Genomic DNA, 13,926 nt, shown 5'->3' on the forward strand with positions numbered 1-13,926 from the left:
TAACTTTTACTTGTAATTGAGAATTTTTCATACTGTGGAACTTTATTTAGCAGAATTGGGGGGTGGCTGGTGTGGGATAGCTTCCACTTCTAAAGAAATGTTTATTAATTATTAGCTCACCACTATCATTAGCATAAGCGTTTGTATTAGTAAATCTAAATATTATTAACCAGCTGATGACGTTGCTTTAGTTCTGAAACTAAACCAGTGTAGAAATAAGAAACTACCATTAACACATTATTTCGGATTTGTTTCATCTTAATATATATGTTTCTCCTTTTTTCCTTTCTCTTTATTAACTTTGAATACGTACCCCTGATAAAGACAGTTCTGCATGTACAAACTGTAAATGCATTTTTGGTCTTTAAATAAAAAAGAAAAAGAAAAGAAAGAATGCGCTAAAAGGAAACGGAAATGACGTACGTTTAACGGAAGACGCGCTTATTTTTTAACACCCGGGTCAACACAGGAGGGCGGTGTTTACTCTCTGTGCTTCCAAACATGCTCCAAACAGACTCCACAGAGGATCGTCTCTTCCGCCCGCGCAACGAAACGAGCTCCCGGGCATTAACGGTGGGAGGAGTTACGATTGTTTGCTGTTTTTATCAACCGAAACTACCACCAGGACCGAAACAAGAACCCGCCAAAGTAACACAACACAGAAATCTAACCGAGTCAATCAAGTCCCGACAACAATGTCCTCGCTAAGCGGCAAATCAGCGCAGGAGATCAGCGAGCTGCTGGATGAGTACGGGATAAAGCACGGGCCTGTGGTCGGTGAGTGGCTCACGGTCAACCGTCACCGTTTTTGAATCACCGGCCGCCACAGATAAACTTCACGGGCCTGTCCTCTGTCCGTGCTGCTGACGGCACCCCTGTGGTAGTGGTTGGACATCTCTGTTTTTCTGTGTACATTTGATCAGTATGTCTCAAATATGCGTTATGTGGGACTGTTTTTTTCTGTCGTCAGACTCCACCAGAAGTCTGTATGAGAGAAAGCTGAAAGAGGCCATGGCCAAAGGGAAAAGAGCCAAGCCGTCATCTGACAAAACCTACTACAGAGAAGAGGGTAACTTTTATCTGTTTACACTCTGAACAGCTTTGAATATGAAAGCTATACTGTGATAAACACGTGTACAGTACAGACACAGGGCCACAAGTGTGGTGTGAAACTTCAAGAATGAGCTCAATTAGGCTACACATTTAGACAAATAAAGGCAATTAAAGGCTCGATTTGGTTACCATGCAGTTCATTTTTATAAAAGTTCTTTGGATGTATAAAAGCCACTTGTTGGCTGCCCACTGGTACTAACCATACTACTCATGATGTAGCAAGTAGTGATACTGAGATTGTTAAGTAGTGATACTGAGATTGTTGAATCTCAGATGCTGAGATCACCACTGGTTATTACTTTGGTTTCCAAAAAATAAAGGGGGGGGGGCTGTGCGGCACTTCTTCTGCCACTAGACGGCAATACCTGTGACCAATCACACCTGAGGCACTTTTTGCACTTACTAAGGGTTTTTTCCTTAAGTCTAAATTCTTGCTTTTGTAGCTTGGTAAGATTCTCAGCAATCAAAAAAATCATTCAGATAATGTTATCGACACCATGAGCACCAAAGAAGACAGTATTACTGGCTTAGTATGCAAGAGGGATGGAAAAAAGAGAGATTAGTAGGCGTAGAAGACTATTTTTTCTAGGCGCTAGGGAAAAATGTCCAGACTCTGTATTCAGAATGATCATAATTTTGTATTTAAAATTATTTTATATATATAATTATTATACATTATTATACCCTTTCTGTTTCGTAGTTATGGTGTAAAATAAAGGCCAGAAAAGTGTTTTTGCAGAACATTATGATGTTTCAGTGAAGTCGACCTTTGACCTTTTGGATATAAAATGTCAGCACATCATCATTTTATTCTATTAGACATTTGTGTAAAATGTTGTCATAATTAGCACTTAAATTTTTGAGTTATGACCAAAAACATGTTTTGTGATGTCACCGTGACCTTTGACCTTCAACCACCAAATTCTAATCAGTTCCTCCTCTTGAGTCCAAGTGGAGATTTTTACCACATTTGAGAAAATTCCCTCAAGGCCTTTTTTAATATATTGCATTGCTAAGAATGGGACTTAGATCATAGTGACTTTGACCACCAATATGCAGTCAGTTCACTGTTGAGTCCAAGTGGACGTTTGTGCCAAATTTGAAGAAATTCCCTTGAGGCATCCTTGAGAAGATATCACGGACAGATAACCAAAAAAACATAATGTCTTCGGCCACAGCTGTCTCTGGTGCAGAGGAATAAAAATAGTAATAAAACCATTGCATATTACACTTCCCATAATGTAGCTTTCACCTTGAACCCAAAATATATTGCCCCCCTTTAAATGCAGGAGAAATGCAGAAAGACTTTACAAATCTACAATTGTAACTGTGATATTTAGCCATTTATAACTGTATTTTTACAAACCAATTTTTAAGTTTTATCATTGTATGATAATATCAGATAAATAAAGCCCAGGAAAACAACTGGAATCCTCTGTGTTGCTCTTGTGTTTAAACTGAACGTTAATCAGGTGGTTCACCGCTAAATGGATGGATTCTTAACTGTATTAATGAACCTCTGCATTTGTTAAAGGGCTACAAAACATAACTGTGCAGCAGATACTGTTCTTGTGTAGGCCACAAGGGAAATGGAAACTGACACTAAGCTTCATATTTGTGTTTTCATTTCAGAAGAGGAAATCACCTATGTTTACAGGACACCTGTAAGTATCTGTCCAGCTGTTTTGTTTTATTTTGTCATTACTTGCCTATTAAATAAATACTAATAAATAAAGATAAATATATGATGAATAATGACAATTTGTGTACAAAAACTGTAGTGATAGTTGGAAAATCAACAGGTCAGTCATTATGACAAATGCTGCTACGAGCTCCTAACCTTATGGCTCAAATGTCCAGTCAGTGTCTGAGAGATTTTGTTGCTTGTTTAAACAACAAAATAATCAAGCTGATTATATTTATTTAAAATATCTTTGTTGAATACTCAGTTCTGATTGGTCAATATGGTTTGTTATTTCTGAATAGCAGACTACTGCTATGGAAGCATATCGATCATAGATGCTTAGCAGAAACAATTAAATACATTTTAAATCAGTATTTTGTGTCAAATGATTGATTCTTAATTAAGTATTATAAGCAGATAATGTGCGGCAAGCGACTCATTGTGAAATAACCACAGACAGGGTGATGCTACTCATTGGGTTATGTATCACCCTGTTGGGGTTTATTTTTCAATAATGACCTGCTCACTGTACATTATCCCTCACATAGCCCAAATGTGCATGTCTGCATGTCAGTCGAATCAGATTCGGCCATTAAATACAAGGATTCTTTTTCTTCCCCAAATAAAGTTTTCAGTTTGAACAGGCTCTGTAGGAGCGAGATCACAAATGCGAACACTAGATATCAACAAAAGCCAGAGACTTAATCATGATAAGCTGCTGAAAATTCACCACTAGTAAGCAGACGAGAGAAGACAATATTATTTCTGTGCCTTACAGTGCTGTCTCTCTTCCTCTGTGCTGCTGCACTCTCTATCAAAGAAGAGCGTGACGGTCAAGAGCACTTCGTCTCCACAGCAAAGTCTGGGGACCAAAAACGTCCCCTGAAGCACACTGCACAGCAAACTGACTAGAATAAAAAACAGCAACAAAATATGACTGTTTGACTTGAAGCAACTTTAGTTGACTGAGGGGTCTCAGATTAATGATTTGATGGCAGCACTTACTAATTGCAATGTTAATTAAATGCAGCAACAGTCAAAGCAGTTGGGCAGATATGCATGCATTGTTTATATCAGCAGTGTTGTAAAACGTCTCTACTTATTATCATTGCTTCTTATTTTGCAGCCCAGGAGTGATGGTGCAGGAGACAGGTCTGTTTTTTTGAACAAATCCTCTATAATCACTTTCAAATACTTATTATATTTCTTCTATTTCAGTGTAATCAAGAAATACAACTAAGTCTAATATACTGATTACTTTTTTTCTTTTGTCTGTTTAGTGGGTCTTACCTGAGGTCTAGACCAGAGTGGAGTGAGAGGGACTTTGAACATGAGTAAGTTCTAAAATAAATCTTTGCAGTATTAACTGATGTCTCGGTTGGTGAGAAGGCGTGAAATTATATTTTATGTCGCTCTCTACAGGACAGCCTACTCAGGCTACGCAAGGTCAAAGCCTGAATACAGAGGACGGGAATTTGTTGACAAGTAAGCGTTTTTATGCAAAGTCATATTCCATGGAGACAGAGCGCAAAAAGCAGGTCACATTGAAGGCTAGTTTGTGATGGAGAATTTTAATCATGTACTAAAGCTCTGAATTTCCTTTCAGGCCTTACATGTACGACACGCCGTCCACTTACAGAAGTTCCTATTTGAATTCGCCACCCATGAAAACTAAAGAAGCTCCAAAGACAGCGCCAGAGTCGTCTCGCCTCATCCCTCTCTGGGTTCAGTTTGTGTTCTTCCTGGCAGTGGCCGTCTTCCTCTACTTAGTTTTTTCAAACATGGAGACAAATGAATCCATCAAAGTAATAGAATGATGGTTTTATAATTTGTGTTCAGTTTATGGGGATATTATACTTTGTGCTTTTTAATTGGATGAATGTATTTTGGTCAATGCCTTTACTTTAGACATTGCTGAAATTGGGATTTATGCAATATTTTTATGCTTTATAATTGCAGTTTGATGGTTTGCTTATGTTAATAGGTAAAATTGTCACCCAGCCTTACTACAACATTGCTCTTACAATAGATGAAGAGGGAATTTTAAGAGGGCGTTTAGCTCAAAAATACAAACTAATCCTTCTTCCTCTCACCTCGACATTTGCAGTGTGATCCGTTGAAGTTTTCATCATCCTCAGCTCCTCCACAGCTCAGTGAATCCACAGGTGTCTGGCCTACAGTGATGCACGTGTCAAGAAATTACATTTGAAAAACTTGCTCCAAATATTACACCACAGTTGTACATTAAAGAACCACAGATCTTGGTTTCAGCAATTTAAAGGCATAGTTCAAATTTTTTGAAGTGGGGTTGTATGAGGTATATATTACATACAGTAGATGTCAGTTGGCATGCCCCACATTGCTGAAGCAGAGTGGGGTCGGACAAGGAGGCAAAGCGATTTACGGCTTGGATGAGTCAGCAACAAAATGCATTTTAGCCACCTTTAAAAAAAAAACAAAAACAAAAACAAAACCTTTCCGTCAGACAGCCTGTTCCAACGGGAAAGCTGTAACAGCTTTAGCTCTCCGTCTATGCTCTCGTCAAAGCCACAGTGGTAGACCAGCAGCTCCTGTGATCAGCAATGTTAAATCACGGTTTTTCTCAGTTGAGTTTGACTTTGAAGAGAGCAGTATAACAGCTGCATTGTCTTTACATAGTGTACAGACTTTGTTTTTAGGTGGCTAAAATAAGGCTCCACAGCAGGGTGTTTCTTAGCCTCCAGCACAGGCACCAGCCAGCTTCTCTAAACTGGTGGCATGCTGACTGACATCCGCTGTGGGTAACGCACCGTATACAACCCTGTTTTGTTTTGTTTTTATAAAAGAGCTATCCCTTTGAGGTCTGTGGATTATGATAAAATGTCTCGTTTAAGAAGGGGCATTCTTATGTTGACTGTGATTTTGTTAAGCACATAACGCATTACAAAATGCTTCTGTTTTGAGGTATCTACTCTAAGCTTCAGTTATTCACAGTGACTGTCCGCCTGGGAAGATGACTTTTTTAATCAACATCATACAATTATTAATGAGCAATATCCTTTAATTTCACACCCAAATTAGACAACACAAATCTCTTATTAGACTTAATAGACATTGTTTATATTTTAGATTTCGAGGCAAAATTTTCATTTCACCAGATTTTATGAAATATTTTCTTATTTTTCTTTGCACTAAAACACATAGACCAGAATGTGTCTAACACCTGGACAAATTTTTCCTTTTTTCAGTGTTGATTGTAAGGGTGTCTTTGGTTCTGTGTATATTGTTGATATGAGGATTGAGTAAATCCATGCATTTGATATAACCTTGGGGTACAACAATGCTTCCTTTTGTCAGTTATCAGAAATCATTAAAATGAAGTACAGTTGGGACTGTTTGCAGACCAGCTGTAATGCAAGTGCCTCAGTGGTTTTGTAGGAATAATCGGGATTTTATTATTGATGTTGTGTTTCAGTGTTTAATAAGTAGTTAGAGAGACATTTTATCTCGGCTGAAAATTTAAAAATTGAACAATTTATATGAGCTGTATTGCCATGTTTGTGCTTTGTTTCAATAGATATCACTCATTTGTACGACACAAAACAAACTTTACATCCTGTAGAGTTTGATGTGATGTGTTTTATATTGCTGTTACATAATTCAAACTATTAAAAAGCTTGTATATGTAAACACTTGACGCACAGAGTAATTTATTCAAGAGCAACAAATTCATTTTAGCTGTTTAAATAATAGAGGTTAAAAAAATCTATTGAATTTTACATTATGTTAAAAGCATATGTAGTTTGATCTAATGCTATAAATCAACCTATTTGTAGACTGCCAAACAAAACTCATTGAACCAAGAAGCTCCAACAACAGCAGCATTTTAATCAACTACAGCTTCTATTTACCAACTTTAAGTGCAATTATGTACATATTTTAAATGACATAAGATGCATAGTAGGGTTAGACTTAAATACAAAAACATCTAATCCTTTAAGGATCATTGATCTGTAGAAGCACGTACATCTTAAGCTAGTGGAGCCTATCATTAGTGTTACCTGGTAATAAATACAAAATGTTTTTAAACTGCATTTATACAGACCAGAGGGGCCCACATAACAGTCCCCCCCCCCTTTAACTTTTAGTAGCGATTTTACATTTCATACATCTGGTGTCATGGCAGTAGCCAAGTCTGAGTCTAGCTAGAACCACTACAGACTTTGAACTGGAAATACATACTACTGTCGGTCTTCTGTGGCTGATAGATCACGTCTCACCATTATATCCATTATTTCCCAGCAGTGACACTAGCCTGAAGTTCAGTGTGATGGAGATCTATTAGAGTTCAGTCAAAATTGTGCCTCATCTAAACTGTACTGAACTGGGTCCAGGTGGTGCCTTTTGCCAAAGATGTGGTGGATGACCGACCAAGCAGTCCTGCAGACTGAATTCACGATGGACGCAGTGAGAGCCCTCTAACTGTCCACCCAATTGTGATTCTGCGAAAAACATGAAACAAAATGCTTCACTTGACTTCATTAATGTGGCACAAGTAAGAAAATGGACACAGGAGATGAAAAATCAAATATTACAGTGCCTATGAAAAGTATTCACCCCTCCTTGAAAGTATTACAGATACATTTGTTCACAATATTAAATCACGGTGAATTCTGTGGCGTGCTTCCTTTTCTCAACTCAACCCACAGTATTGATCTTCACTTTAAGAACGAAACTTTGCGTTAAGTATGTAACATAATAACAAGGGGTACTACTTTATTAGATATATGAACAATTGTATGTGCATTTTTGTAAAATATCATGGTAACTATTTTATGAGGATATGCTTTAAAATTTTTTATACATAATTTTATTTTTGGCTGGCCACTAAATTAAAAAACCTGGCGGCACAAGATATTTTTGGAGCTGGATGGGAATATATATATACTGTTTAGTTATTTTCAGCACCACACTGTCGTCACTGAGCATACTCTGGGAAGAGGCGGAGCACTAGATATTTAGGCCTATTGAAAGTGAAACCTTTCATTCTGCTGGGTCTAAAAGTTTGCTTTCACTCACAAACAGCTGCTCCTCTCATCCATTGTTCTGATCAGATCAGTTGTAAACATATATTACATAACACAATATCAAACTATCTTTATATAATAAATATCGTTTCATCCTATATTAATAACGCCCAGCCCTACCTCCAAAGATACAAGAAAAAAATCAAATCTCCTTTGATTAATTTTCATAAAAGAATAAAACACGAAACCTCCAAGGAGGGTAAATACTATTTTATAGGCACCAAATGTGCAAGTATTATGTATGACCTTCAATACCTTTAGTGATCTTTTGCCTGCATACTCCGTCATAGCTTGTTGATTGATAAGGCAACATAAGTGTTGTCCACACCTGAGGACAGACACACATCTATTATTCTGGGTCCACATACAGGATATTTTCTGAGCTCAAAAGCTTCTGTTGGAAAGAGGAACTTACAGGTTCTGGTCTCTCGCTCCAGTTCAGTGGGCTTCTTCTCTTTGTTACACAGCACCTTGGCCACAATGATTATAATGATGACAGCCACAACAAATGTCAGGCCGGACACAAGCCAGCTGATCACCATTGGACTCAGTACTGGATCTGGGTCTGAGGGGGAGTGGAGCAATGTATAAGTTACATGCAACCAGTAAAAAGCTGTACACTTTAGGAATATCTACATAGAATCTCACGGATTATTATTATCAGTGTCACCTCTGATGGCTATAGGCAGGGGCTGGCTCTCTCTGGAGACAAAGGTGCGTCCACCCAGCTGGACCCGATACAGGCAGTAGTAGTAGCCCTCGTTGGAGCTCTGGGCGTTGGGAAAGGTGAAAGTGACGGACGGGGTGAGGGCAGGCAGGGACTGGCGCACTGTGCCATTGGAGCGGATCAGACGCAGCTGGAAGGAACCTCCAGGGTACTGCTGCGGGGTGGAGCAGGTGATGTTGAAATTGTGGCCTTTAATGACGGAACCAGCCGGGGCCTCGGTGGACGTGTTGTACCAGTGTTGGGGAGTCAAGAGTTCCACTGTGGGATCAGTCAAAAAAGAATTAAAAAGGTTATTTAGGGTAATACAGAGGTTTCATCAGGTTAAAGATGTGGATTTTGTTCAAAACCAAATTGGGCCTTAACTGTAAAATTAGAATTTTACTTATAACCATTTCTTTATAAAATATTCTAAAATAAAAAAGCCTTTTCGGTAGGGTTATACTCGAGATTTATACTAATTAATAATCTGTGAGAGTCATATAAAAAAAAGTCAAAAATCAGAACATCAGATTAAAAAATACCATTACGTGCAGAATGTAATTGCCAATACCACAATGAATATGGAAAATTAAATAAATCAAAATTAGTTGATGATAATTACAGTATATGTAACACTACTACAATGAATGAAAGAATGACAATACAGAGTGCCATATAAATAAAAATATGTAATAACATTAAACAGACATACATGTACTGGAAATGTGCATTCAATCAATTTCTTAACCTGACGAAGATCCAAGGATTCAAACACTGTCTAATTAAACTTAAGTGGCATGGCATTGACACACACCCATTATGTCGACTTGGGCAGAGAAACAATTGTCTAAGATAGATTTCACAACAAAACAAAGTGCCATGAGAGTGGGCACTAACAGCTGATATGGATTAGACAACGCAGTTACAACTTACCAACAGTGATGTTGATGGAGTTGCTGGGTGGAGATTCGAGCAACTGAGAAGGGAAACCACTCTTGATCCTGTACCGACAACTGTAGCTGCCCTGGTGGAACGTCTCTATGTCGGACAGTGTGAGCTCTACTCTGGTCAGGGTCTGGTCCGCCCTCTGTGTAACCAGTGGCGTGGAAACTCCATGCTTGTACAGGTGGAAGTCACTGAGGTGGTGACCCAGCAGTACACTGCAGCCAAAGCGGACAGCCTCGCCGGGAGAGAACACAGTGTGAGGTGACAGCAGGGTGAGGGTGGGCATTAAAAGGGTACCTGTGAGCAAAAAAAAACAATCCCAAAATGTGAATAAGGCAGTGGCAGTTATACTGGCACTGACAAAATTTCAAAATTTTTCAATGACTTTTCAAAGACACATGATAAAATTTCCATTTTGGAACAGCATGCATTTCACTGTGCATTCAGCACTTGCCGGCTAAGTCTAACTTCCCATAATGTCACAGACACATAACCTGAAAGGCTTGTCTGATATTGGTCACAATGAGAACGGTGCAACTTTTCCATTTGTATGAAGCAGCAAATTATTTGTTTAAGCTAATTTGCCTTATTTGACAATGCACCCTAGGGATGCACAATAATATTGGTATGTCATCAGTATCAGCAGATTTTGGCTTTAAAATGAAATATCGGAATCCGCCAACATGCCGATATCTGCCAGTATCACAAACCAATTAAAATTTTTGTTTTATCGAAAAGTAAAACGTACAAAAATCAACCCGTAGTCACAGTTTTTTTTTTTTTAAATTTTGCACAATGAATGAATATTACATCCATTAAAAAGCATTGCATTTAATGTCTCCATCTGCTGGTGAGCCATCACAACAAAGCGTATGCATATGCATATAATTCCACAACAGAAGAGACTTGATGATCACTAAAATTAGGTGGGAAAAAAGTGTATACATCGATATAGGTATCAGTTACCAGCAAAATGAGTTGTTATATATCAGCATATCGGATATCGGCAAAAAATCCAATATTGTGCATCCCTGTTTGATGTCCATTGATGCAACCATTACGCATCGCAATATCTGTGCAGAAAAGACACATCATGTTGTCCTAAGTCAACACATATTAGAGCTACATTATGTTAACAGCTAACTTAAAGAAGATACATTTGCTGTTATAACATTACGTTGAGGCCCCAAATTACTGTAACAATTATTTTTTTTAAACACAACAATTCCATGTTTTTTCCAAACATTCAATGCTTTTTACTAATTTCATGACTATTTCAGGCCTTAAAAATGAGTTAAATTCCGTGACATTTCCAGGTTTGTGGGAACCCTGTCAATAACCAGAATAGCCTCTATGAATCCAACCAGCAGAAATCACTCACGTCAACCATGTGGCTCTGCTCCACAGCAGATAAAATACCTCGACAGAGCTGAGTCTCACCTGAGCATTTCACCCCTGCATCATTCTCATGGGTGCAGTGTTCATTACTGTGGAGGACGACAGCACAGCGTGTCAAACTGGACTCGTGTCCTGTGCACTGGACATGCCTCAGCCAGATCTCTCCACTGCCTGCACCAAATACTGCACCATGTACAGGTGACACAGCTAAGCCACAGCCCAGCTCCAGGCACACCACATCAGCTTCTCGGAGGTCCCACCCGTGGTCACAAACTGTCCCCCACTGGTCATGGCGGCGTACTTCAACTCTGCCAGAACACTTGTTCTCCCCATCCACTAATCTCACTCCACCTGTGGACCACAGAAAAATTACTGAGAAACCAAAAGTGTTATGAACAGCTATGGATGCAGCAGGTTTATATCGATCCAAATCTTACCAAAAGCCGTAACTCCATCCCAGAGAACTCCTAACAGGCCTGAGAGAAAATTACAAACATGGAATTATTATGAGACAAACACAGATTCAAACATACTTCAAATTTCAACAATAGCAGCTATTTACACTCAGTTGCTCGTTTATTAGGTACATCTATTAACATTAACATCAATTATTTGTTATCACACCGTGTACATTTATTTATCTATGGTTTTGGAAAAATACAACTGGACAGAGAATCAAATCTGTAGTTATTTTCAAAAGGAATTTTTAAAATTCAATTTTTAAAATTTGTTTTAAAAATCTTTTTTTTAAAATTCCTTTAAGGGTAAGCGTAACTGATAATAATAATAATTTTGTAATACCATGAAACCACAGTGTTTTCTGGGATGGATATCTTACAGAGAAATTCCCATACTGAAGGTATGTTATCTTTAAAATTCAACAAAATGACACCATTTATCATAGCCAAAAACTGTGAAAACAGAAATTATTGTTGGATTTTCAAATTTGCAACAGTCCTTGAACACTTTATGAGATGAAAACTCACCATTAGAAAACACATAACCAAATCTAAGCTTAGAATGGTGATATTTCATCAAAATGACTTTACATGTCTCACATAAAAATAAACAAAATAATGCAAAAATAAACCATTGTACAAACTGCCCAGCATGCTCAACTGAAATAATTTTTTAAGTCTCCTCCCTTCATTTATTTCTCTTTTGAATACAGAGTAGGGGAAGAGTCACATTAAGTAGAGGCTAATCTCTTGGCAAGTTGTTATTTTTGGTATGTTTATGTGATGATTGATGGTGATGTTGATGATAATGACTATGGATGCTTCTGTTGATTACGTTATATATAAATATGACACCTAGGGTGTTTTTATATTGTTTCTTGTCTTTTATGTTGACAACAACGTCATGATGGAGAGATGTTTATCTCTTAATCTATCCTGCTCATTTTACAGGATCACCATGCACTTTATTTACCTTTGTGCACTTCAGATGCTACAAATTTTTCAATTTGCACAGTATTTTTTATATTGCAATGGCTGTATTCCAGTGTCTACTGTAATTTCAGCTCACTGTATTTGCCGACTGATCAGTCTCTTACTTTAATTAACGTTGTAAGACAATTCAGCTGCAGGGTGCTAGCATTGGGTCATCTTTTTGAGACAAAGTTTTAGACGGTACAAACACGAGAAAACACTTTTATATTTTCCTTTGTTGAATATAATGTAGTCGCCTATATGTAACAGCGCAAACTAAAGTGAATTGCCAGGTAAATTATCCCGTTGCATAACCACACAAACCATAAGCTACCTAGCTGGTGCTGCTTCAGAGTTAGCTTGCTAATCAGCGTAGCTAGCCATTTTTAGCTCACCTGTTAAAATGATACGGAGGAAGCTCAGCATCATTCCCGTCACCCTTCCATCAGACGGCCGGGTATGAAAGATACCCGTGGTCCCAATGATGATGCTGACAGCCGCTTAAAGCTGGTGACCACACAAGACATTAGCTAGCTTGTGTGCTACAAACGCTTGTATATGCTAACTAAACAGAGAGCTAACGGCTAGACAACTTTAACCAACTGACACTAACGACGCGCGTGCAAAGACATTCTCGAGAGCTGGGCGACGCTCACGCAGTGAGTGAACTATTAAAAGTTGTCAGAGCGAGGCTGCTGATGAGTCCAGCCCAGGCGGCTGTCACCACAACATGATGTCCATGAGACTGTCAGGAAAACGCTGGGAATGCAGGATGCCTTCGGGCCGCCACGGTCAGGGTGTTTGTCCCGGTGCGGAGCTGTTCTCTCTGCGGCAGGCAGAGGTCACCACAAGCCGCAGAGCCGCTTTAAACCCATTACCTCACTATTTACGGAAGGTCGCAAGGCCGGAGCTACAAATACCTTCAATGTCACTGCATGCAGCATATCTGAAAATCATACGCTCTATGGACCCAACAAAACTATTTCTATAAAAATAAAAATATACCGTAAAACTTCAATTAATAGCGCGGGCTATTATTTTCTTAAATCGTTGAACTTAGCAGGCTTATATTTGGGATAGGCATCTATATGGGACGGGCTTTTATTTTCTTTTTACACAAAACTGTTGCTCAGCAAAGATGGAAACACAATTAAATCATTTATTTAACCTTTTGAGATCAAATTGGCCTTTTTTAGGAAGAAGGTAACTGAGCAACAAAAGAAGAAATGACCCAGAAGTTAGTATGAAATCTGTGGAATGTAAAAGATATTAACCTGAAAAATTTCCAAAAATAGTGTAAAAAAAAAAAAAGGAAAAAAACGAGAAAGTAAAAAAGTAATTACAAAGCCAGAAATGAAATGGAAGATATATGCTTTTTTTAAACTCTGTAAAATAATTTGAAATACATAATTTTGCTGATTACAAATACAGTTCATTGGACATTTTTCCTTAGCTTTTTTAAAATAGTCCTCTACTAATCTCCCTCCCTTTTTTTTGTAATGCTGTCCTCTTTGGTGCTCACAGTGTCAGTAAAATTAACTGAATGACTGAATTGTGGAGAACCTTACCAAGCTAACATTATAA

General features: G+C 38.2%; 2 protein-coding genes across 2 annotated transcripts; one reads left to right on the forward strand and one right to left on the reverse strand.

The window, feature by feature from the left end:
- Positions 1 to 485: 485 nt before the first annotated feature.
- On the forward strand, positions 486 to 6,466 carry LOC148188737 (uncharacterized). The gene is made up of 7 exons (XM_088082235.1): positions 486 to 777; positions 971 to 1,069; positions 2,746 to 2,777; positions 3,924 to 3,949; positions 4,078 to 4,131; positions 4,220 to 4,282; positions 4,404 to 6,466. Exons 1-7 carry the CDS (start codon positions 696 to 698, stop codon positions 4,612 to 4,614), a joined length of 567 nt encoding a protein of 188 aa, XP_087938361.1. The 5' UTR covers positions 486 to 695; the 3' UTR covers positions 4,615 to 6,466.
- A 178-nt stretch (positions 6,467 to 6,644) lies between these two features.
- On the reverse strand, positions 6,645 to 13,195 carry LOC121946745 (uncharacterized). Its single transcript, XM_042491472.2, has 8 exons — positions 12,738 to 13,195; positions 11,350 to 11,388; positions 10,955 to 11,263; positions 9,503 to 9,811; positions 8,534 to 8,848; positions 8,279 to 8,428; positions 8,119 to 8,191; positions 6,645 to 7,278 (listed from the first exon to the last, which is right to left on the reverse strand). The coding sequence occupies exons 1-7, from the start codon at positions 12,769 to 12,771 to the stop codon at positions 8,148 to 8,150; spliced, it is 1,200 nt and encodes a 399-aa protein (XP_042347406.1). The 5' UTR covers positions 12,772 to 13,195; the 3' UTR covers positions 6,645 to 7,278; positions 8,119 to 8,147.
- Positions 13,196 to 13,926: the final 731 nt, after the last annotated feature.

This window comes from Plectropomus leopardus, chromosome 9, assembly GCF_026936395.1.
Source record: "Plectropomus leopardus strain MGB_pleo_1.0 chromosome 9, ASM2693639v1, whole genome shotgun sequence".
Lineage (NCBI taxonomy): Eukaryota > Metazoa > Chordata > Actinopteri > Perciformes > Serranidae > Plectropomus > Plectropomus leopardus.

Coding starts and splice junctions, on each gene's coding strand:
- LOC148188737 (XM_088082235.1), top strand. CDS start 696: ATGTCCTCGCTAAGCGGCAAATCAGCGCAGGAGATCAGCGAGCTGCTG. Junction 778..970: donor AAAGCACGGGCCTGTGGTCG/GTGAGTGGCTCA, acceptor TTCTGTCGTCAG/ACTCCACCAGAAGTCTGTAT. Junction 4,132..4,219: donor GAGAGGGACTTTGAACATGA/GTAAGTTCTAAA, acceptor CGCTCTCTACAG/GACAGCCTACTCAGGCTACG.
- LOC121946745 (XM_042491472.2), bottom strand. CDS start 12,771: ATGATGCTGAGCTTCCTCCGTATCATTTTAACAG. Junction 8,849..9,502: donor CTCCATCAACATCACTGTTG/GTAAGTTGTAAC, acceptor CTGATCCCACAG/TGGAACTCTTGACTCCCCAA. Junction 8,192..8,278: donor GGAGCGAGAGACCAGAACCT/GTAAGTTCCTCT, acceptor GTCTGTCCTCAG/GTGTGGACAACACTTATGTT.